Below are 25,905 nucleotides of genomic sequence, written 5' to 3' on the forward strand. Positions count from 1 at the left end.
TAGGTCAGTAACCTCCTCAAAATTTAGCGTAATTAATAACCACTCTTCGCCTGAAGATACCTCTAGAAGGCAACGGCCTCCTGGCTGAAGGGAGGGAGTTCAGGCGGATGCCGTTCCCCACCGCTGCAGCTGGGGCTCCTACTCCTTCTCCCGTGGTGGTTTCTGGACGACTTTCTGATTTTAAAATACCAGAAAATAAAAGCAATCAAAAATAAAAAAGGTACCGATAGCAACATTTTTAACGCAAAACTTCTCATGCGAGAAAAAACGTACTAGCTGTTGTAAATTAAATGTTGAAGTTACACCGTACCCTTTAACGTTAAGAGGACTTACTACAGCCAGCCTGTTAACCACTGTAGCAAAGCCTCACCGCTGATAAACTGCTGAGGGTGCTGCCAGGAGTAAAAAGCAAAACTTTCCAACGCACTTCCCAAATATCATCACAAAGAAGTCAGACAAGATGTTAAGTAAGCGGATGCTTAAACTGGACCAGTAATTACATGGAGACTGGAGGGAGAGCACAGGAGCTGTACAAGCACAAGTTGTGCAGCCAGAGCCTTGGTGCACCAGCTCTGGCAAGGCTTGCAGCATGAGCTGGTCACCACTGGTCTTCATGTTTGGAAAAAGCAAGCGTTCAAGCTGCAGGGTCTTTCAGCCACCGTGACCCTCAAGGTGCCCATGCGACGTCAGGCTGCAGGACTGCCAGCCTGCAGGGTGACAGTTTCTAAGAATCGCTTCTACACTGGACTTGCATGAGAGACCATGACTTAGAAAATAGGAAATCTAAAGGGGTGCATTAGAGTAAACTGTTCAAAGTCAAGTACAAAACCAAAACCCAGGGCCCCACTGCGACTTACTCCGCCCGCACAGGAACGCCCGAAGGGGTTGTCTTTATATGCTCCAATAAATTTCACTTCATGATAAAGGAGGGGTGGTGGGTGTAAGGGGAGCAACAATCAGCACAAGAAGCCATTTTCAAACGGCGAACTATCTGAAAAGTAGCTGAGAGTAACAGCGGAGTATAACCAAGCACAGCGATGCAGTTTCCACCTCGACTCCAGATCGAGCAGGAGGGGATGGAAGCTCGGCAGCAGCACCTGTGCCAGAATGGAAAGTGACACCTTGTTTCTTTAGCAAGGGGCAAGGGGACCCCAGGCTTGATGTTCCCCAGAATGAGATCTGCTCTTTTTGCACATCTTTCTCCATGAGGTAATTAAAAGGACAAAGAAATCGTGATGCAATGTGACCCTTAACTCTAAAAGCCAGAAAGGTGGGAGGCCATGAAGAGCATTACAACCCTCCCTAAAGCTCATGGCCATTTCAGACACTTGTTTCACCTGTAGCTTGTTTGCCTTTTCTTTTGGGGAAATAAATAAATAAAAAAAATAAACCACTCCAGAGGCCCATAAAATACCTGGAAGAAGACAAGGGACTCTGTTTTCCAGGAGAAGCAAAAAAACCCACCCTAAAACTAACAAGAAAACCCCCAGAATACATCAAGCTAAAGAGCACAGAAGTGCAGACTAACCAAACCTAAACAGGTGAGATTCCCCCACGCTCCAGGGAAGTGACGTCCTCGCTCTCCAAGCCTCAGCCCCTCAGGAGCACTATCCAGTTCTGCTGAAGGAGCTGCTGACAAGGAAGAATAAATATTTTCATACCCAAAGTTCAGTTTATCTACTTTCCATCATTTGCTGCCAGTGCCAGAGACTGACAGCAAATTATCCAGACACACATTATTACATGACAGCCGAGACGCCTTTGCCTGTATTCCTTAGTCTTTCAGGCAGACTTTTTGAGCTAAGCTGTGTCAATACCAAAAGATTTGAGAAGGTCTGTTCACAGCTGTGCAATAAAAAGACATTTACTGTGAGCATTATATTGGATGTGCCAAAGATGATATCCAATTTAAACCAGTAAAAATCCACAGAACAGCTTTCCCCCTACTAGTTTCAACCCATATGCATTTTCAATATGCTCTAAAGATCTTACTTTGACAGAAGACAAGCCGTGACCATAAACTTTTTTTATGCCAACAAAGCAGCTTATTATAAATTACACCTGGTGTGTTTAGCTAAAGTGGAGCCCCTTCCCTGATCAAAATACACCTTTAGATAGGGGGAAAAAATAAATAAATAATGGAATTAAGAATGGAGTGTTTCAGGCACTAAGATACAGCTTTATACTTCTGGCAGCCTTTGGAGATGACTGTCACTTTCAGGTAATACAAACCACCTGTAATTTCCCACCATAACCATGCAGAGACACCTCACCAGATGCATGAGGCAGATGTCAGACCAAGGCTGAGCACATCAGAGCCCTTTGTTGTAGGAGTATGATTGCACAGATGAAGACGACCTAGATTACAGACCCTCTCTCAGCTGCCACCTGTATAACGGGAACAACTCCCTGTTTCCACTGGTGTTTCCGTGCCACACTGAATCCAGCAGAATTTCACAGGAGTGACTCTCACGCTGCAGTTAAAGTGCGGGTCTCCTCTACAGCGGAGCAAACCTCTACTCAGATTCGAGTTCAACACGGAGAGCAAAGTCACATTTACAGTCGGCTCATGTTGCTGCCTGCTAACATAGCCTGTTCAAGGGGAAAAGTCTTGCAACTGGATTCCACAAAAATCTGGAAGATGGGTACAAGTCTATCTGCGAGGGGGAAAGAGAAGAGCACTAGAAAGATACCAGATACCAAAATCTTCCCAGTGCATACTTTGTGGCATCAGATTTTCGTGCTGACCCCCCGCCCCAGAACACTACAATCATCTGTCTGATGATCAGCCACAGCACTAACATGTGTTCGCTCCTGCTTCAGGTCCCACAGCTCTGCTGAAATGGAGAATCATAAAATCACATTTTTAGTGGTGAAGAAATCGACCACAGCCTTCCAAATACTATTCAAATACTTCTTTTCACTTGAGAGCACAGACCATATTGCTAATCTGACTTGACCTATTTTCACCTCCATCACTGCATGAAAAATACTCAGGCTACCATTCCTCAGATGGAATTACCTCCAGAGGTGCAAATCAGCGTTCATTCACCTTCCTTTTTCAGTAAAGGAGGCTGAGCTCCTTCAGTCACTCGTTACTCAGCAAGTTTTCTATTATTTTAGTCATTTGTGTTTCTGTTCCTGAAGTTTGCTCAATGATTCAGCACTCATACGCTGCTGGTACAAGCGTGAGACACACTCCTCTGGCTGTGGTCAGACCTATGTCTTTTACAAACCAACAAGTAACTGAGATCTCTTACATATAGCCATGACCATCCAAAAAAGAATGAATGCAGGGTGGTTTGGTCCTGCTGCAAGCTCATTTTCAAAGCTACCACTCCTTACTCATCGTTACCTTACACCTAGCCCAACAAAGATATGCTGTTTTTTTACAGCAAAGTTAACCTGCTTCTAACTCACAGCTGAAAAACCCACAGACGTTCAGCTGAAGTTCATTTCATGCAAACAACTTCAGCTAATCCGCTCCAGCATTTGAACGCTTGGTGGTTGCTTCTAGGCGCTGGTGTGCAAGACCAGCATGAGGAAGTCTGAACCCCGCCATACCTACTGCTGTGCAGAAAAACTTCAGGCAGTCACCAGTGTTAAACCTCTCCCTCCAAGACCAACACATGCCAGAGCCCGATTGACAGCCGGGCTCCTTACCAAGTCCCAGCCTGCTGCAGGCTGAACCGGGGCTTTTCTCCCCCAGTTCTGCTGCACATCGGTGGCTGCACAGCACCAGCCACGGTTATTTGTCTGCATTAGCGGCCAATGAAGCAGCATCAGCTCTGTCTGGAAGTTCTGCACCATGACTGAAGTCTCTTCTGTTTCGTGTGGATACAAACAGCTCCTGTATTGAGCCATTAATGTATTTCAAGCCTCTGCACGGGAGGATTAAGAGCCATTATTCCCAGAGCATTTGCGACAGACCTCTGTGCACTTCGTGGTGTGGTTAAGGCAGGAATCTGACAGGATTCTGGCTGCTGCCAGCCGTAGCTCTTCATCGAGAAGCAGCAGCACCACAGACACAAGCTGAAGGTCTTAATCCCATTTCACCTATGAAATGATGGTAGTTGAGCAGATGCTAAAGGAGGTTTACTGTTGACACCGGTGTGGTGAAGGGGAAGGAGGAGAACCTGGAATAACCCTGCTGTAGAGATGCAACATGATGTACACCAGCAGGCCCTCAAGAACATTTAAAAAAACACTTGTCAAGAAAACAAGTGACAGTGGTGTGAAGATAAGGACCAGCTGATGCATTGAAGCACTCCACAGATCCAGAACTAAAAAGACCAACCTTAAGTGAATCGGATGTATTATTATTCAAGAAGCAAGAAGAAAAATTTTAACCACAAGTTCCTGAGGAAATGAAGACATGAAAAATGGCTTGCAAACCCTACCCTCCAGAAAAGGAACAGCAATCCGAGTAAGGGGATTCGCTACTAATAACGGAGATGGGGAAAATGAAAGATACTGAAATGTAGACCTAAAAGCTGTGTTTATTGAGAGAGATGAAGAACCTGCAGAAGACTGAAAAAAACCCAGTTACTAAGGGCTGTGAAGGATGGGGAAGTAGCCAGGAAGAATGAAGTATATTTGACTGAGAAGTGGTTGTTATGCTCTCACAAGCTACGGAGAGCTTGCAGCTGGATATTCTAACCCAGAGCCTGTACAGCACTTGCTCGGGTTAAGTCCCCCCAGGCAGCTCAGCCCGGCACCCTGTCAGGGCCGAGGAGTGGTGGTCCCATCGCCCCGCTCCCAGTGCTCCCAGACCTGCTACTGAACCTGCCCTGCTCACTAGTCCCCCAGTCCTTTTCGTTGTTTTCTGTTGTGCTGGCGATGAAAGCAGCTCCTGTGGCAGAGCCCCAGAGCCCAGAGCCGTACAGAGCGGGAGCGCAGGCGGCAGCCAGCACGGCTAAGGGCAGCGGGCTGCTGCTCGGCTGGGACTGCACTTCTTCCAGGCATCAGGCTCAAGATGAACACCTGCTAACAGTCAGTTGCACAACGCTCAAAGTTCAGATGAAACATTTAATTCTGATTGTCTTACAGGAGACTATTTACCTGATCAGCCTTCATAAAAGTGCAAACAGCATTTTCTTTAATAATTGGTCAATAACTATCTTCCTAAAAGGAGGGGGGAAGCTCCTCTGCTTTGAGAGAGGCTCTCGGCTACGAGTAGAGCTCAAAGTCCTGCTGTAGGCACTCCACCTAGTGGTTTACAGACCATTTATAATTAATAATGCTAATGTTTGCCTTAGCAAGAGCCAATGGAGCAGCCAGAATGCAGCCTAGAGACCTATCACACATTTGTGAGTGTTCCCATCCTTAATACAGGGGCACAAGCCCCAACACTTAATCTCAAAACATGCCACAGGACTGCAAGAGCCATGGAAATTTAGATGAGCACCATGTGCTGGGACCACAAGACTGGTGGGTGGGTTTAAAGATGGCTCTTGACATTGCTTATGCTCCCTGCAACGGACAGAAAACAAACGTGCAAAAGCAGAAGCCTCCCACACGAACTTCTTGTGATAACGGCTGGGAGCAGAGCTGCCAAAAGGCACGATGCATCAGTGAGTGGCAAACTAATCGTTTCAAGCAGCTGAATGTTCTTCCAGGAAGGCGGAAAGAACAGCTTCCAACCCAGGGACATGCAGGTTCATCCCTGCATGTGGAGTTAACAGTGGGTTCATTACTAATAATACCTGATACAACTTGTACAACTGCTGGAGGACTAAAGAAGACTTTGTTTTGATTTGTTTTCTTTTAGGAAAGGAGTGCAGCTGGCTACAAGCATGTCGAGTACGCTTTGTTAAGGTAGGTTTTTTGGTCATTCAAGGCTGGCTGCAGGAAAGCTTTTCATTCAAAGCCATGTCAGGCAAGTCACTTAACTCACGTGAAAGGGAAACCAGAAAGAGCCACCTCTGCTGTCTACAGACCCCTGAAACTGCAGTATTGATAATGGTGCACAAATCTTTTACCTGCTGCCAGTTAGCAACAGGTTAGGACAATCTGCTTTTCTTTCTCCCTTTGCAAAGAGCCTGAGGAGAAGCACAGCCTAGAGGTAAGGTTGGGCGCTCATACCTGGGGCAAACAGAAGATGAAGAGAATCATCTAGAATGACCTTGGAGATGAAGCAGGTTCTCTCTCTTCCCATGAACACCAGAGGTGCTAGAGAAGTGATCTGCAAGCACAAGATACAGTAACAAAATCCAGGAAAAAGGAGGCTCTGGAGCACAGTGTGGAGGCAGTATGGTTCCACTGTGAAATTCCCTTCAAAATTCCCCACCCTGCTCTCCTGCTGCCTCCAGCAAGAACGGAGGGCTGCTTGCTCTGTTTTCCCCAAGACCCAGAACCAAATTCCTTAGAAACAACGGCAGAGATGAAGAAGGGAGGCATAAAATAAACTTCACTAATGTGTGATTCACTGTAATTTGTGGAGAAGTAAACAAGGGGGAAAAAAAAAAAAAAAAAGAGCTTTAAATCGAGATTTATAAAGGTACCTAAGGGAATCAGACATACACACCCACGTATTCATTGGCCTCAACAAGTAGCTAAAGTTCCAAGTTCTCAGTGAGATTGTATAACCAGCAGATTACACACAGACCCTGCTAACCAGGAGGGCAGCCTGCTCCTGGTGCATCAGGATTAAAGATTCCGATTAGGTGACATTAACTAAATTCCTCTGTATGACCACCATGGGAAAAAGTCACAGAAGGGTGAGCAACAGTGCCCTGATCATCTCTAAAGGTAAGGCAGTATTTATTACCGGGATTCCAGATCACCCATTTTGCCTCCCAACTCCACAGCAAATACTGGGTGAGCAGTATCCAGTGAGAATTTAACTGGGTGCAAGCAAGAAGAGCCTGAGTAAGAATATGGTATTAGAACAGAAGGACAGCAGGTGTTGTCCCAAATGACTTGAACACCCTGGTGCAGCATAAGACAAGACAGAATAGTGGTGATTTGGCGGGGGGAGGGAGGGAATCCCAAGGGAAAAACCCAGCAGATTTCAGATTGTAACCCCCGTGGCAGGGAAGGAAGCTCCTGAAGCCTTCACAGCCTTACCAACTGATATCTCCTCAGAGCTGTACTCCAAAGAAGCTTGACACCATTTGGGGTCACAGGTCTGGTTGCTGTGACACCAGGTCTTTAATGGGTTTTAATCGCATTCAAAAGATCCTTCCACCACCCCCTCCTTGCCCTACGCAGAAAGCCTCTTAAAGCCCAGGCTATACTCCCAAGACAACTGGAACAGAGAGCAAGCAAGCAGCAGCCAGCCTTCTCTCAGATAATGTCTTAAAAATAACGTGTTCAGAAAAGAAAATCACTGGGCAAACTCTCCTCCATTTTCTGCCACCCCCTACCCACATACATACTGCTTCATGGCTATCAGCTTGGAGTCCATGCTCTCCTGCTTTCCTTTCATCACCTGGATGTCAGTCAGTAACTTGGTTACATTGTCTTGCCGAACCTTTATATCCTCATTCTTTATACTGGATACCTGGAGACAGAAAGGAAGATGTCAGTGATGTTTCCTTCCTACAAAACGATTATTTCAGCTTCAAAGTTGATACTGCAAATAATTCACCTCCCCTCTCTAGACCAACTGCTGCATCCACACCCAAGTGCATTGTGTCAAGGGAATAAAACCGGCCATCTAACTAACAAAGCAGGTTTTCTGCAGGCATATAGCTCTTTGAAAACATCAAATTCTCTCACAGTCTAAAAGCAAAAAAAAAAAGGGGTTTTTTTGGATGAGAAACATAGTGCTTAGGTAAAAGTGAAGGCCCGCACACAAGCTGTTCACCTACGCAAACCTTCAGTTTGGTAATGGACAGAGACACTTACCTATGACAACCCTAAAACTCTAAAACTTTGCAACCACAAAGACCAAGAAGCACGTGCACTGCAGACAGGAAACAAACATTCTCCTCACACACTTTCACAAGTCTCTGCTGCGTGCACTGAACTAAATATCAGGCTTAGCAATTAAGAAAGTCATTAGCTGGTTTGAGAAAGAAAATTGGGAGAAAAAAGGCAGGTGAGCTCACTGCAGCAGAAAGCTCTGCAGGCAGAATGGGAAGCCCCTTCCAGTGATTCCCGAGCAGCAGCCGGTCGCTCGACAGCCTCATCATTTCCACTACTAGTGTTAAAGCAGCTGAGGAGAAGATTCTGAGCAGGCGATTTTATTTTTCTGATAAAATACTCATGAGAAATGACACCTAGGCATGTTTCACAAGAGCTGTACCACGTGAGAAGTCTATGAATCTGCCAACCACTATAGGGGTTAACACATCTCACCTATTCAATAGCAGCTCCTCTCCACTTCACTTGCCAGCAGGTCATATATCTTTAAGATCTCTTTACATCCTTCTAACGCATTTGCCCACTGTGAAAATGTCTAGAGGAACTAAATGCCTCAGTGAAAATGGTACTTACGGTTATTTGAGAGCACCATGGGATAGGCAGAAGAGTGAGCTACTCTCTCTACACATTGCTTTGATTAATATTTGGAAAAGAATGACAAAAACATGTTTCTCCAGCCCACACTTCAGGACTAATAAATTAGCCTGGAAAGTTCATAAGCATTTTTGGAACTCCTGATACCAACTGTCGCTAAAACATGTCTTCGGTACATGTACTGCAATTCTGTGTTTCAAGAAATGGGAGCAGTTGTAAAGCACATCTCTGAGTTTAAAGGGAAAATGTGTAAGTTTATATTTGGGATACACTGGAGGTTAACACATTTTAAAATAATTCAGGCATCTTATCCTTCCTTTTCTTCCTTCCACTACTACATCTAACATGCCTTCATCTGTCTCTGTGTGTACATGTGTTTCATTCCCTGAAGCATTTTAAGTAAAGACTGCAGCTCAACTAGTGATCACTGTCCCTCCTACTGAAAGGGACAATTGCTCTTCACTCTCTCCAGAGGACACAGCAAACCTCCCTCCATCCAGCTAACCTCAAACAGATGCTGCTTGTTCAGAAAACCAGGAAAAGTATAGTGACTCTTTTTTACTGAACTCAGAAAGAATTTGGTTTGCAAGGCCAGAGTGCTGGCTGTTTTCTGGTGGTGGTGTGGGAGAGAGGGGAAGCCTCAAGCAGTGCCATCACGAACCCTAGTGCTGACATTAAGAAAAAGACCCACGAGCAAAAGGGACTGGTACCAGCAACCTGAAGCCAGCTGATTAGCAGGACGGCACTGCAGCTCCTACCTGGGTGACAGGGTAGAGACAGCAAGAAGAGCTGCTGGTGTAAAACAATAATCAACGATGCCGACATCCCTCAACCCTCAGAGCACGCTGCTGCTTTTTGGACTAATCCTCTGTTTTAAAACAGTTTATCTGGAGCTCATCCTGAAAGATCTGTTGCACAAACTTACGCTGGTTACTTTCCTCTTGATGTTCTCCAGGAGATGTTCCTGGCCTCGGATGAAGTACGGATGCTGGAATTCAGTATCATCTTTCTCTGGCTTCACCAATCCTCCCTGCTCAATGTGGACAACCTTTCGAAAGCCATCTGCAAATCAAAGGGGAGAGAATTGGAGAAAAGCTTAACAGGCTAAATATGAACTCAAAAAAGCAGGAACTAGCACGAGTTACCCTTTGTTCGCTTGATGACCTGGTGCTCCACCACCGAGGTATTGCATTCTAACAAATCTCATGCTAAAAATGCTACATGGAAGGAGAAACCCCTCCTCAAAACAACAGACATTCAGACAGTAGCGACTGCTGATCCTCTCTACGTGGCCCAAGCAGCAAGTGGCAGGAGTCCTCTCCAGCCACCACATCCTTCCCCTGCCTCTGCTTCTCCCCCGGAGAGCAAACCCAGGCCACTCAGCTACCTGCCCCGAGCCACAGCTCAACAGATGGCTGAGAAGAGCAGGATCCACTTCTACATCCTAAATACATTTGAAAACCACCTTTTGCTGCTCTTGCAAGACCAACTTTTGCTGATGTTTGGCTGGTAGTGTGGGCCAGCAGGAAGAAATGATGAAATGACTGGATCTAAACCAAAAATCTCAAGTTAACCTTGCCGTTTCCTAATAAAACCCCCTCATTTGCAGGGAACTGTCGTGTTACATGAGTGAGCAGCGTCTTGCCTTGCCTTTTCAATGCAGAGTAAGATAAGGGAAGACATATATTTCAACAAAGCTTTTTTCAAGAACACCACCAAAAAGAGACTCAAACATTTAGCACATGCTCCAGGCAATCCCAGAGGGCTTCTGGTTTATTTATTCAGGGAATAAAATGGTTTCTGAGAGCAATTAGCCATGTACTCAGCAACATACATGATGCAGATAAGGCACCACTGCTTATCATCTGGCATTCTAATGAAAACAGGAGCACCTGGGAGACAAAACCGTGCAAGTGTCCACCAGCACACAATGGGAGATGAGTTATTCCTGCATTTAACTAAACTCCGTTCTCAGTGTCAGTGCCTCCTCACTGCAGCACATGCCAACTCACCCTACAGGTCCATGATGTAGCTGGCAGGCCTAGAATAAATTTGCACATTCCAGGGCACTGCAAGCACCCTGATCCTTAACCTGAAAATAAGGAGGAATGTTCTCAGTCAAGGATACCCCAAGGCACAGAAGGCAAGTGACTTTCCCAAGGCTTCTAAGCCTTTCCAGAAAACTTCTTCCTAAATGAGCTGCACAGCACTACAAGGACAGAGCTGACAATCCCTGCTGATGGGGCTAGCAGACATTCAAGTTACCAGTCTACTCACTTTTATACTGAAGCCCCGAATTATTTTATTTTAACCAGTCTACTCCACCTTAAGAAATATAAATCCCCAGCATTTCTCTCATTCTAATAAGTGATAATTAAAAACATCCTGGCTCCAAAGAATTCCCCAGAACCACAGCGACAAGCACCGCTTTTGTTATTCCTGCAGCAACACAACCTTGTGGTGAGGGTGACGGTGCAATTTCTCTGCTGCACTGGGAAAAGAGAGGCACGGCACGCTGGAAAGTGCTTCCTCAACAGTTCGGGTAGAAGTTATGCACCGAGATCTTCAGGTGTACTTGAAACACCTAAAAGCCACTCAAAAACAGAGTGTAGCGCATCAAAGTATTTTTGGATCTCAGCATTTTTGTAAACAGCTAGGGTAAATCAAGAGTGTTATTTAAGTTCTCAGACCACAGCTGTGGTTTAAAAAAAAATAATAAAAGCTTCCTGCACTTGCAGCAGAAAGTGATTTAGAGAAATTATACGTTATTGTAGTGATATTAGCCAGTTTTCAGTTATTCAAGTCATCCTTAAAAACTAAAGGCCCCGGTCACGAAGCACAGAATGTGCCCCACAGCTATTCAAAGAGCTGGTGTTGAAAGGTAATGAAAATGTCATCCTTTCTAATAACATTGGAATGCTCTCTGCAGCCCACATCTGGAGCATTAAAGTTAATCCCTGATATAACCTCCACGTGAGAGGTGTATGAAAGGCATCCTTTATGTTGCTGCCTATCACAAGAACCCGCAGCCAAAACGTAAATGCAGATCCGTGTGCGCGGGGAGGAAGCCGAGCAGACTGCCGTGAAGCAATGTCTCTGGGATAATCCCAGAACGTTCCTGCTAGCTGGCAGGAAAGAGCAGCTACAAACGCGCCCATCAATCTCGAAGCATTTACACAGTCAGCCAGTTCTCGATTTCCTTGTACATCCGAAAGGTAAGAGGAGGATTAAGCAGTATAAGTTTGGAAAGCCAGGACAGGGGGGAGCCATGGAGAAGAAGAATGCTGCCTGATTAGCACAGGGCAAGGAACCAGTGGCACGGAGATACTCGGACCGAACAGCAAAAGCTTCGGGAAGTCCTCCCTTCCTGTACCCAACCTGAAAGTCCAACTGTGATTCAGTTTGCTCATACAGCACCCAGAACAGGCACAGAGGTGTCCTGAGGCAAATTTTCCATCCATGCCCACAGCAGATTCCTTTTTTTGCCTGTGGATGTGCCCAGGAAGGTGACCCAGGCTCAGCACATGCCATCAAACACCAGTTCTGGAAAATTTCATAACCCTTACTCTGGTTTTATAGAGGGACCCACAGCCTGAAAGCTAGCTCAGAGACACTCTTCTTGTTACTGGACTGTCCACCCAGCCAGGATAACGAACTTCCAATTTCCCTGTGAACAGGTACTGCAGAAATACACAACTGTGCTAAACACGAAGTTGATTTGAGAAAAATACAACAAGCTGTACCAGAAGCTAACCAAGCAAATCCCCCCCAAATAAGTTTAGAAAATCATGTTCCATTTTGGGCATCTTTTTCTTCACTATACGTCCTTTAGCAGTCCCTATTCTTCAGGCAAACACAACAAGCCCCGTGCAGCGACAAACCCTGAATTTACCTTCAAGTTTGGATGTACATCCACCATATCACCCAACTCTAAATTAAATTGAAAACCTCAAACTGCCATCAATTACGTGCCGAGAAAATCCTTTTATAATTCAAGTAAATCAAAGTCTCTGTAATACAGGTTGGGAAGAACAGGATCAATGTTAAAAAAAAAGATTAAGCATAGAAAAAAATATTTATAAGCACCTGAATACTGAAGTTTCATTTACTCATCTTCTAGAAAGCCTAGCTTTCCATCATCTCAACACTGAATCATGCTAGCACGGTAGTGTAACTGAACGTATCAGAAAGATCAAAAAAAAGTGGTTGAGGGCAGGAACTTTGTTTGGAGAACCCAACTCAAGGTCTTAAAAAAATAATACATCTCAGTTCCATTTCTGATCAGAACACGTGGGTTTTTTTCTCAGAAATATTGAATCGCTTGGAAAAAGTGTTGCTAGAAAGAAGTTTCAGCCCTGCCTTAGCTTGGTTTTGGAGATTTATTACTTCTTGCTCCCTGCTTTTTAAAAGAACACCTTGTCACTCAGACATACTTTTGTCCAATCACCTCATTCTGTTCCAGCTCTTCTATCCCTGCAACTGAAAGGAGGAGCTGACACCCAGAATAATGTTATTCCCCCTGCCCTCCCCTACCCTTTTAACATTACGTAGAGTGAGAGGGAACAGACCAGACAGCTTGCTTGCTTCTTCTTACTCCCCCAGTTAAGCAGCAGCCGTTGGAGAGGCAGCCTTTACCTTATTTTATAAACTTTTATATATTTTATAAAATTTTATATATAAAGCATTTTATAAAAAAATGCTCAGGTCGATCCTATTCCAAAGCGTTCCTGGGTATGCGAGCACAGATGTGTGCTTTGGAGGGAACCATCCCCCTCCTCCTTCCAAACACAAGTCAGATGTGGTGACAGGACAGACAAGTGCAGCTGGAAAGGTCATTTTGGGCAGGGAAGCAAAGCTGCTGAAGGAGCCTGTCCTTCTGCAGGGTGCCCTCCCACCCACCGCCTGCAGACGGGAGCTGAGTCTTCCTCCCTCTCCTCCAGCAAAAGAAACAGCAAGCGAGGTGAAAGGCACTGCTAAGTGATATTCTGGAGGCGTCCCGCTGTCCCATGTCTAATTACACGTAAGCAGCTCAATGTGATCCTTGTTCTCCGGGCAGGATTTGGTATTTTGGGTATACCTCTCCTTGGCAGCGATGTGAAATGGGAGCACTCCCTATTCCTTCATTCTCTGGGAACTGCTGACCCTTCTCAGAGAGCTATGCAAGCAGGTGCCACTTCGCACGTACAAGCGTGCATAAGTTAAAAGAAACAAATCACCCAAAGCAAAACCCAAAACAAACCCAGAAGACAGAAAAAGGTCAGGTTAAACTGATTTAATTTTCTTCCACAGAATCACAGAATTGTTTAGGTTGGAAAAGACCCTTAAAATCACTCAGTCCAACCATTAACCCAACACTGCCAAGTCCATCACTAAAGCATGTCCTTAAATGCCACATCTAAAGACTTATCTTCATATGTTAAAAGTTGTGGATTATTGTTGGTTCAAATGGAGGTTTCCAATACACCAACAAGCACTAATCTGTACAAAATCATCAAAACCCAGGATTTCAATGACGGGATAGCAAGCTTTATCAACAGAAAACCAGCAGATCTCAACCAAAGCATGACATCCTCAAAGCAGGAAAATCAGCAAACTAATATAATCTGGACATAAACCCAACAGAAATAGGGAGCAGCTAGCAACAAATATTGTGGTGGCCCGTACACACGTGTGGGCCCAGACCCATTCAGCATCTTCATAAAGGGCATGAAGGACTGAACAGAGCGTGTTCAGTGTTGAAACACAGCTGGGAAGAGCTGTGAGCATTCTGGAAGACAAGACTGCAATTCAAAGCGGTTTTGACAAGAGGAATGAAAGTCAGTACCGGCAAATACAAGGTACAACTCCGAGGCAGGAATAAAACCAAACAAATATGGGAGGGAAAACCACCAGGTAGAGACAGTAGCTGAACAGAAGATGATCTGAATGCTGTAGCAGATCATGAGCTGAACACAAAAGTCAGTGTCACACTGCTGAGAAAAAGGCCAATGGCATAATGGGATATACAGAAAAGTATCACCTTCAAGACACACAAATTACTCTTTTTATTCTGTCCAGTGATACACCCAATGTTGGCTGCTGCACTTCAACAAAGAGATGGAACAAAGTCAGTTCAGAAAGGAATGCAAACAATTGAAGGCTGGAAAACAACCTACAAGAATTAAAAAAACAGGCCGTTTACTCTAAAAAATGTGTGTGAGGGGGAGAAAATAAAATATGAAAAAAAGAGAGAACTGAGGAGAGGTACCAAGTTTCCAAAGACACAAAGGCTGACACAAAGGGAAAAGGAATAAATCTCTTTATATCCACTGCAGAAAGCAAAGAAGTAGACTATTTAATCTGTAGCTGGGAAGGTTTGAGTTAGACATTCAGTAAACAACTCTACTGCCTCACAATCCTTACGCTAACAGCTTCTTGATGAACTTACAGAATCTTGGTTACTGGAGGTCTGGAAAAAATAGGTTAGATGCAAAGTCATCAGGAACAACACAGAGGCAGTCGATCTTGCCTTGAAGCAGAGGATTGGACTAAAATGATTGCGAAATCCCTTCAGGCCTATTTTGCTATGATTCTATGGATTTTTTTTTTTTTTTTAAAAATAATTGCTGCTGAGTAGAACAAGTTCAGTCCATGCCAGCTCTACATGATGCTGGCAGCAACATCCCCTCAAGAAAGAGAGTAGAAAATGAACAAGCTGTCACAGGGGGTGGGCCTGTCTCGGTGGAAGCATTCCAGAGGAGGTCCTCCTTTATGACACAGCACGGCCAAGAGTGCCATCACAAACATTTGTGATGGGCAAACACAAGGAAAACATTCAGAACTCCTGCGCTAAGAATCAGGGAATTTCAGGATAAAAGAAGTCTGAAGTTCCTTCCATCCAGCAGAGGTTTTCAGTTTTAGAAGTTGTTATTCCCTTCAGCAGAGGCCAAGCTTAAAACTACCACCTGGTCCCCAAAAGCCGAGCGATCGCAAAGCTAGCCAACACTCCCAGCTTGCTGAAACATCCCTTAAGCCTGGGCAGAAAAGGGGAACCTTATTTCAGGATGACTTTACACTTTGCACCCCGAGCTGCCCAGAAGATACTTACACATATTGAGCTGCCGTACAAAGCTGGCCATGTTGTTGTGTTTGAAGTACTTTGGAAGCACCTCCTTGGCAAATTGGCCTTGGTCAAACACATGGAAACTGCTTCCGCTCTGTCAAAAAACAAAACAAAATGAAACATTACCAACCACTGTTACGCAGAAAGGGAGAAGCCCACCCACCCCTTCATTTCACAAGTATAAATTCTGCATTACTGTGGGTGAAATCAGTAGCGGCCCCATACCTTGGAGGTCCCTCAGCTGCAGGTAAGAAGGCAGTTGATTAGCTTTGGTTGAAGCTGTTACCATCTGACCAGCGCAAGCTGCCATGAATACAGTTCCAAGGGACCTCAACGACACCCTTCAGCTCCTGATGCGTTGCGTCACGGTGGCTCAGCAGAGCCAGGGTAACTGCCCACAGGAGCACGCTTTGCCAGGGGGGATAAACCCCATTCCCTCACACTCGGCCCAGAAGAATAACACACAGCTGTCAGTTACCGGGAACGGGCGGACAGCTGGTAACTTTGTGCTATGATCAAGCTGCTAATGTGGAAGAACCAGCAAAGCACAACTGCCCAGGGACTTAAAAAAACACAACTCAGGGGGTGAAGCCGGCTACAAAGATTAAACCTCAATTTGCACACCTGCAAACCCATTGATTCCCCAACTTGTCCTAATTCACTTGTTTTCGTAGAGCCGACGAACTTCTGAGCAAATTAAGACAATCAGGCTACTCTGGCTTTAAGCATCAACGTCTGCATACAAATACAGACAGTTCCGTGTCAGGCCAGTCTCGGGCAGCTCACCGTGTCTGTGTCTGCGCAGACCAGGTCCGGAGCAGCTGAAAGCAACATGTGCTTTTGCTGGCAGAGTGAGGACAACACCGACTAGTGAGTTTTAATTTTGGCTGTGACTGATCGTTTTCTACATGTTAATTTAAAAAGTAGGAATAGGCAGGGGGAAGCATTCCTGCTCCTCTAAACCCTGAGGTACTTCTGCTGGTGGATTTTGGAAAATGAGTTATTGCCAATGGAACAGCACATGCCAAGAATAACTAGCTATTTTGACTATTATAACTATCTTGACTAGTAGTCAGGATCACATTTCAGTCAGTTAGCTCTCAGATCTGTGGTGCCATTTTATCAAGTATGGTTTCTATTACCTTTCTGGCACGCTGAGTGGGAATTATACTGTCAACATAAGCATCTGCAGAACAGCAAAGGAAGGGATTTTCGTTCTGGCAAAGCGACACAAGAACACCAAATGCATTTTACAACCTGCATTTTCTTCCATGACAAAGTCCCGCTCATGATCCATCCTCCTGGTAATACCATCCCCACGTAGCACCAGCACACTGCGCTGGCAGAGCACCAGAGGGGAGCCAAGCCTGACAAGATACCAACAAGTCATTGCACAGCCGTGAAACAACCAGATGTCTTAGTTCAAAAGGAAAGCAGCAGCGCCAGGCCAGACCACCCACATGACAGCAGAGGGATGGCGCCTCCAGAACTCCAAAGTCCTCTCCAGTTCGCTAAAAGACCTTCACAAGCAGGGGCTGCTGCTTCAGTGCTGAACTACATCTTGCTGCCCAAGGTTGGAAGAGCCCCTGGGGCTGTTACTGTGCCAAGCAACAAGATGAAGACAAAAACCACAAGCGCCCCAAACTCCAGTCTTGCCAGATCGGTGCTACAGTGAAACACCACAAGCATCTGCGGAACCACAGAACGGTGAGTGTTGGATGTGGCCTCTGGAGCCCAACCAGCCCACCCCCCTGCTAAAGCAGGTTCTCCTCCAGCAGGCTGCACGGGGTCATGTCCCGTTGGGGTCTGAATGTTCCCAGAGGAGACCCCCAGCCTCTCTGGCCAGCCTGTCCCTGTGCTCTGTCACTCTCAAGGTAAAGAAATTCTTCGTGTTCAGACGGAACCTCCCGTTTGCGGTTTGTGCCCGTTGCCCCTTGTCCTGTCGCTGGGCACCACTGAGAACAGCCTGGCCCCGTCCTCTTTACACTCGCCCTTAAGGTATTGATATAGTTTCTCTCTCTCTCCTGGTGCACAGTATTTGCAGACAGCCACCACAGCCCAGCACGAACCTTCAGGGAGAAGATGAGGACAAGCTCTTCTGAACTGTCTTAAGAGTATCAGACGAAATAGCCACAAGACTTGATTTTCAGACAGGTATGTCTTGCCTTTAAAGCTCCTGGGCAAATTCAATGTGGTGTTAATCCTAAAGAATTAAGACTACTAAGAAAAAACCCCACCCCAAAGCAGACTTCAAAAGATTCTGCCTGCCAGTAACAAAACCCGGTAAGGTTTTAGTAGAAGTTGTCAGTTCGGGCTTTTTGGTCCATGGATGAGTTTTGTTAATCCCTCAGAGGATTCACCTGTGTTTGAGTATTTGTCTTCATTAAGGTCCTTTACACTTTATCCAATATTTACAAGTACTCCGAGTTGATTCCAACAGCAAAAAAAGCAAGAGAAAGAAGGCAATGAAGCAAGGAAGCACATGCTAGCCACCTCCTAAGGATGGCAACTCACAGCAAAGAAACCACTTTTGAGTCCCATTCCGGGGGGTGGTGGTGGGGTGGTGTGTATTGTGCTGGAGTTGCTCCCTGCCAGAGTTCTTACTTTTTTTGCTCCTGGAAGATAAACAAGTTTGCTGGTGGTCTCCTCTGTGAACTCCAACCACTCGCTGTACGTCACCGCATCCAAAATACTCTGCTCCCTTTATCCACATCCAGAGCCCCCGAACCACCTCCCCACCGAACTGCTCCTGTCTGTCCTTGTAAACCCTCCCAGGTTTAGCTGCCCCACAGGACCCCATCCACGCTGCTAACAAGCGGAACAGATTTCCCTCTGTTTTCACAGAAGGATGGCTATTATGCCCCTCAACTTCAAGGAGTTTCACCCAAATCTCAGTGCAGTACCTGCTCCTTCCAGGGGAGTGGGGAGGAAGAGGGGCCTGAGGACAGGCTCTCAGCCTTCAAATCAAATACTGTCAGAAGCACCACACTGCTGTCTTCCTTCATAACGTTGTTATTCATCCTAAAATTCGTATTTTTTAACACTGTACCACTGAAGCATTTCTTTCTGCAATTCTTAGAAATATTCCCATTTACAGACTACTTATGGCCAGCTCATGCACATTTTATTGGGCTCACACCAACTACCTTTCGCTCAAGCAGCTCTTCTCTGCCCCCCCCCCCCCCGTGGTAGCCCACCACCAGCTGGCACGTGCCCCCAACACACGGCTACTGCTGCTTGGAGTAGCTGCCACCACGGAGCAGTAGAAGACTTGAGAGCAAGGTGAAAGGGCAGAGGTCTAAGGTATGTAAGAAGTTTACAGGGAAACCAACCCAAATTAAATTGCCTGTGACAGGATTATTTGCAGAGTTATGGCTAAATCAGCCCTGGACAGGCATCAACCAAATTCTGCCTCGTGCCTATTCTCAAGGTCATCTGGTTTCTTCTGCACGGCATCCCAAATCTTCGCCATGTTAACAAAGCCCAGCAATGTTTTGTGAAAATTTTCTCAGCTCACCTTCTGTGCCAAAGTCATTACAAAAAACGCATTCAGAAGGACTGTTCCAAGATTTCATCTTTGAGCAGCCCTGCCATGACCTCTCTGCAGACTGGAGGGACACTCCAAAAACTGTTGTCTCTGCTTTAGCCAGTGCCTCCCCCACAATTCTTGTATTAATCCTCAGCTTCTCTGCTTTCACTTCTGATTTTCCATGTGGCAAAATATCAAATGCTTTGTGGAAGTCCAGACACATTAGATCTGCCCCAATTCCTTTATCCAAAAAAAGGATTTCATGTCCAGAGAAGTGAGGAGGTACAATCAATTTTTGGTAAACCTATGTCATATTTTATCCTGTTTCCATTTACTTCTTATGGCTTCAGTTATTCTCCTCTTCAGAATAATTTCCAAAGCACTTCAAACCATCAAGGTCAGACTAGTTAGTCATTAATGTTCCTTTTAAAATCAACTAGCTTATATGAATGAGGTTAAGCATCTTTCTTGGGGTGACTGCTTATGTTGCAGAAAGGGGATGAGGGGGCTCCTGCTCTAAATCCCACCTCTCCTGCACAGTTAGGGGATGAAAACAGAAGGATCTTGGCTCCCTGGACTGGCAGAAGTCCCCCCTGAGCTGAAACTCATCTCTTGCACACCTGGAACCACGTTTGGCGTTAATGGGACTCAATGGGACAGTGCAGAGGTTGGACCATTTCCCTGCAGTTACCAGGGCTTGTTGAAAGGGAAGGAGCAGCACAGGCAGATCTCTTCACAAGGCAGTGCAAAAGTTCCGGCAGTAAATGAAATACAGCTCATCTTGCGTAATTTTGGTATACTTTTATCTTGATACGTTCCAAGTCTAGTTGAGACGGCATCAAACATTTTAGCACACATCAGGTTGTTCTGTCAAGAGCCTCAGCTCTCCCTAAGAGGGGGACAACACAAAGTCAAAATGACTCATGTAACACTAGACATCTTCAACGTGTTGGCCAGCACCATACTCACTCCTAGTCTAGACCGGCTCTGACCACCCACTGCACACTCCAGGTCTCCACATCTGCACTGGCACCCTGCTGCTCTTCCCATCCTCCACCTCCAAAGCCTCGTGGGCTTGAGAGACTATTTATTTATTCTTCTGGCAAACAAAAAAAACCTGAGATGCCCCAAAAGGGTTTTCTGAAACCGATGCTGGGTAAGAAAAGTGAGTCGATCCGGAAAAGTGGCTGAGTTTAGTCCTGGTGTAGAAAAGTCTCCTTCCGAGTCCAAGTGCTGCTTCTAAGCCACCACGCGTGACTTGCCTCGCTCCCTACTGCCTACGTGTGCTCTGTAGCAGGACATTTAGAGAAACCCTCAATGACCTTTTCAGAATTAAGATTGCAGAAGGGCACTTGTGTTGAGAAAACATCTTTCTGCAAGAGTAGTTCTGCAATGCAGTAAGCTGCTCAAACTTTGTTGTTAATCAGTTCTTGATGGCACTGAACGGCTGAGGTTAAGGGGCCAAAAACTGCAGAACGGGACTGAAGGCTGTAAGTCTTTTCACACACAGCTGGAACTAGAGCGATGAATCGGAAAACATTAAAGCTGCCCACAGGGTACGACCGCTTTGCGGCCGCCCCTCCAGAGGCATCGCAAGCCTGTGGCCCCAGAGCTGCCCCAAATGCTCCCAGCCCCTCCGGCTCCCAAGACAACCTTACAGTTTCGGTGCTCTCACACCAACGGTTTGCTCTGTACCTTCTGCTCCTTCCCCCACAACAAGTTATTTGCTCTCTGCAATGACAAACACAATGTCCGGAGTAATCGAGACGTCGTGGCAATCTGGTGAAGCTCCCACTGACTGCAAAAGGGGAACGTAACCCCAGTTTTCAGAAAGGGAAATAAGGAAGACCTGGGGAACTACGGTTGGTCAGTCTCACCTCCGTGCCTGGCAAGATCACAGAGCAGATCCTCCTGGAAGCTGTCATAAGGCACACGGAAAATAAGGAGGTCATTGGCTTCACTAAGGGCAAGTTGTGCCTGACAAATCTGGTGGCCTTCTATGATGGGGCTACAGTGTTGGTGGACGAGGGAAAGGCAACTGATGTCATCTACCTGGAGCTCTGCAAAGCATCTGACACTGTCCCGCACGACATCTTTGCCTCTAAACTGGTGAATGTGGACTTGACAGATGGACTGCTCGGTGGACAAGGAATCGGCTGGGTGGCTGCACTCAGAGTTGCGGTCAATGGCTCAATGCCCAGGCAGAGGCCGGTGACAAGCGCCGCTCCTCAGGGGGCCGTACTGGGACCAGTGCTGTTTAACACCTTTGCTGGCAGCAGCAGGATTGAGCACAGCCCCAGCAAGCTTGCCAACGACACCGAGCTGTGTGGTGCGGCTGACGCACTGGAGAGAAGGGATGCCATTCAGAGGGACCACGACAGGCTTGAGAGGTGGGTGCGTGTGAACCTCATGGAGTTCAACAAGGCCAAGGGCAAGGTCCTGCACCTGGGTCGGGGCAACCCCAAGCACAGACACAGGCTGGGCAGAGAATGCATTGGGAGCAGCCCTGAGGAGAAGGACTTGCGGGTGCTGGTGGACAAAAAGCTCAACAGCACCCGGCAACGTGCGCTCGCAGCCCACAAACCCAACCGTGCCCTGGGCTGCACCACCAGCAGCGTGGCCGGCAGGGCAAGGGGGGGGTTCTGCCCCTCTGCTCCGCTCCGGGGAGACCCCACCTGCAGCGCTGTGTCCAGCTCTGGGGCCCCCAGCACAAAAAGGACACAGACCTGTGGGAGCGGGGCCAGAGGAGGCCACGCAGATGCTCAGGGGGCTGGAGCACCTCCCCTGCGGGGACAGGCTGAGAGAGTTGGGGTGGTTCAGCCTGGAGCAGAGAAGGCTCCGGGGAGACCTTAGAGCACCTCCCAGTACCTGAAGGGACCCACAAGAAAGCTGGGGAGGGGCTTTGTACAAGGGCCTGTAGCAATGGGACAGGGGGGAACGGCTTTAAGCTGGAAGAGGGGAGATTTAGATCAGATATCAGGAAGAAATTTGTTACTGTGAGGGTGGTGAGGTGCTGGTACAAGCTGTCCAGAGCAGCTGTGGGTGCCCCATCCCTGGGAGCTCAGGGCCAGGCTGGACGGGGCTGGGAACAACCTGGTCTGCTGGGAGGTGTCGCCTGTAGCCATGGGTGGGACTGGGGGGTCTTTAGGGTCCCTTCCAACCCAAACCATTATCTGATTCTTTGATCTTTTAGCATGCCTGTTCTTGCTGCCTCTCTGAGCAGTCAGGTTTTCCTCTTTGCCACCTTCAAGTCAATCCATCAGGAACAGTTGGGCACAGCAGCTGTGAGCAGTAGTGTCCAGAACAGCAATCCATCCCAACACCAACTACTGAAAAACTATGGCTTCCCCCAACCAACAATCCCCATCATCTTGCTTCTGCCCTTCCATCGTCCATGCTATACATGGAAGCTAAGGACACTGGGTAGTATAGATTTAAGCCCTTGTAGGCATTACCTCCGCCCCCATCAACTAATTTGAGGAATCACTTCACTCTGCCTGGTTGCTAACCACTACATCTCCCAGCTCCTCTGCAGATAACGAGCTAGAAATAACATGGGCCAACAGTTTTCCACCTACCACCACCAGCAAGCAGGCCCCCATTTGAAAACTTCTAAAGAACTTGCAAAGTGATTTTACATATTCATTATTTCTGATACAGGTACTCTTAAACATAATTATTTTTTTTAAAAAATAAGTAACAGAAATCAGATTTTTTTTTTTTAAAAAATGCTGCAGTCATGCCCAGGTGAGCTAGAAGCTCTGATAACCACAACTGCTCTGACGCCCTACACTACGTCAGCTTCAGCTCGGAGCACTGCAGAATCAGGGTCACTTACCACGGCATCGGGATAGACAGAAAATCTCATTTCTAAAGTATAATTTAGGATCCTCTACGTATTTGGAAACTGAGTTTATAAGAGACTTGATCTGTGAAATAAGCAGGAAAATTCAGGAAAATATTGACTTTAGAGCAACAAATAAAAGGTTCAATACTATTTCCCAACATCTGACTGACATGCCAGACCTATTTTGGAAATGGAAATACTGATCACTATGATGCAAGCATCACTGCGCAGCCAAATTACCCAGATGGTAGGGCAGCAGCAAAACCATGACCTAACATAAAAAACCCCAAGTAATGTTATTGGAGTCTCATGAAGGCACACCAGGAAATGCAATCCTTACAAAATGAAAGCGGATCAACTATGGTAGATATTTAAAAAAAAAAAAGGGATGATAGTAAGTTTTTTAAAAACAAGCACTAGGAATACTCAAATTTGTGAGACTAGCATGAGATTCGACAATTCTCAGACTCCAGTTTAAATGTGATCATTAAAATTCTGAACACCTTTATAGCTGTCATCTGAGATATTAAAACAAACCCCAAGAACTGCCTCCCCCCCAACTTTGTGGCTCCACCACTGTTGAGAGCAAGATTAACCCCATTAAATTCTCTTACTCAGCCATGAAGATTAACTAGGCATTCCTCATGCCTCTCCAACAATACAATGGCTTTGTTTAAGCCTTAGAAACCCAGGAATTCGAAAAATTTACCTGTTTCTTTCCTCTTCCACCTTAAAGATGCTATGAAGCAGCACTGTTCTGGATTGATTCAGAGCATGCCAGCTCCAGAAGAACTATCTTTTATTTAAAAACCTGTAGTCCCAGAGGCGCAGCAGGCTGCAGGGCAGCTCACTGCCTGTTCTGCTCTGGTACCACCTTACTGATCTTAAAATACTGCGTGTGACCTGTGAGGGCTCAGGCTTTGCTTCCCAGGCAGCTCTGCCCCTAGACAAGCTGCACTTGGCCACCTCAGGGTCAGACAGACACGGAACTTCCCAGATGGAGGTGGCTGGAAGCAGCTTGCCTTCCCCAGTTCCTCGCTGCCACCTCGGCCCAGGCATCGTGGCTGCTTGCTGCTGGAGGTGCTGCTGAACCCAGGTTGGGGAAGCAACTCCGGCAGTGCTCCAGCAAATGGATGTCTTGGGAGGCGGGGAGAGTGAAGAAGGAAGCCATCTCTAGCAAAAGGACCATACCAGAATGGAACAAGGCCTTTCACTAGCATGGCAAAAGCACTGACTACACGACCGCAGCCTCAGGCACCAGTGCCAGTGTGGCAGGATCCAAATTGGCTCAGGAGCTGTCATCCCTGCAGGTTACTCGGTGTTTGTACACGATGAGTGCCAACTAAGAAGCTCGACCAAACCAAACCACCTGAAGGCTTACGTAGCAGTGCACTTGTTGCCTGCCTAAAGCAGCCAGAGCTGCCAGGATGGGTTTCCCTGGGCTTCTCAAAGGATGTACGGACAACTTCAGAGACGTTCAGATGACAGCTGGCGGGGAAAAAGGCTGATACCTCCTGCACCACAGCCTGCTCCCAACACCTGGCTCAGAAGCACACGGACTGGTGGCTTTCCCAGGAGGTGCAGCCACAGTAGCAAGGAAGAGAAAGCTGAGGAGATGAAATCCTGGTCCGAAGGCCAACCAAGAGACTTCCCCAAGGAGGGGTGGAAGTGGAGGGAGCAAAACTGTGGGTTCTGGTTCCTGTCCTAGGGGTTGCTCGTGTATTAATAAAGCATTTGGATAGAACATGCAGTGCTGGGGTCAGAGAAGGCTCACACCAGAAGTTTGCTGGGTGTCAGGAATCCCACTCTGAAACATGTATTCCTCCTATTCCAAACACAGCAACTGTTGTAAGCAACTCAGCCCTGTTAAATTCAGTTCCCGCAGCCCAGCACTAACCGCTCTGTCTCACCACAACAAGAGCAGTTTGTCCCGCTGGCCCAGGCTGTGGAGAAGACTTGGGGGTCCTGGCAGACAGAGCCGACCGTGCTGGCAGCGTGAAGGGGCCCACAGCACCCCAGGCTGTGCAAATCAATGACCTGGGCAGGATGGGAGCGTGGCCAGGGGATCACGGGAAGGGGTTATTCCCCTCTACACAGCATCTGCTAAACACTGCCTGGACAGTGGGTAGAGCCTGGGGCCCCAAATCCACAAAGACATGGATAAACTGGAGCGAATTCAGCGGAGGGCCTCACCAGGGTGGCGATGGGACCACAGCTCTTGCCTGGAAAGGGGAGGCTGAGGGAAGAAGGCTTGTTCAGCCTGGGGAAGAAACCGCTTCGGGGCGTCAGGGGAGCAGCAAGAACCAGCAGCACTGCAAGGGAAGGAGAGACAGGAGCGGAGGATAGTCACAAGGCAGACACAAGCGGGGACATCACCTACAAGGTGCTGGGGCACAGAGGAGCGAGTCTGGATCAGGATCAGAGCAACCTGATCTGACCCCCGAGCAGACCCTGCACTGAGCCGGAGCTGGGACTAGAGACCACCACAACTCCCTTCTCACCTGAATTACTCCATGATCTGTATTTTTTGTCCAGTTAGTTTTAACTAGGACCAGTTCCCCAGCACAGTCATGCATGCAGTCCCACAACCCTGTGTCAGTACCAGCATAGGTACAAACACTGCTATGAGCAGAAATCCTGACATGCTGACTTAAAGCAAAATGCACTGGCCTCATCTTCCTGTAGATAGGAGTGTTGAAAGACACACCTTTTAACATTAAAAAAAATAAACTTTCCTGCTATCAGCACCTGACCTACTGTTTAGGAGACGCCCTCCATACACAGTTAAAAGGGGGAGACTCACCTGCCAACTGCGGCGCAGCTGCTGTACGCAGCGTTGGACTGGGAAGCATTTGTACCCAGCAGGGCTGAAGGTGGTCGGGAAGTCGCTAGACCCAAGCAGCAAGAACCGAAGTGACTCAATTAGAAGTATCCTCACCATGTGCTAAGAACTGTTGAATTCAG

At 46.9% G+C, this 25,905-nt stretch overlaps 1 protein-coding gene across 4 annotated transcripts in view; it reads right to left on the reverse strand.

Moving 5' to 3' along the window:
• Positions 1–25,905, reverse strand: part of HSF1 (heat shock transcription factor 1) — a 72,427-nt gene that overhangs the window by 35,784 nt on the left and 10,738 nt on the right. For all 4 annotated transcript variants that reach the window (XM_055799186.1, XM_055799189.1, XM_055799185.1 and 1 more), the window contains exons 2-4: positions 15,551–15,659; positions 9,389–9,525; positions 7,380–7,504 (exon numbers count right to left, since the gene is read on the reverse strand). In XM_055799186.1, the coding sequence (XP_055655161.1) occupies positions 7,380–7,504; positions 9,389–9,525; positions 15,551–15,659 (371 nt within the window). The remainder of the gene's footprint in view (positions 1–7,379; positions 7,505–9,388; positions 9,526–15,550; positions 15,660–25,905) is intronic.

Source organism: Falco peregrinus, chromosome 3 (genome assembly GCF_023634155.1).
Source record: "Falco peregrinus isolate bFalPer1 chromosome 3, bFalPer1.pri, whole genome shotgun sequence".
In the NCBI taxonomy this organism is placed as follows: Eukaryota; Metazoa; Chordata; class Aves; order Falconiformes; family Falconidae; genus Falco; species Falco peregrinus.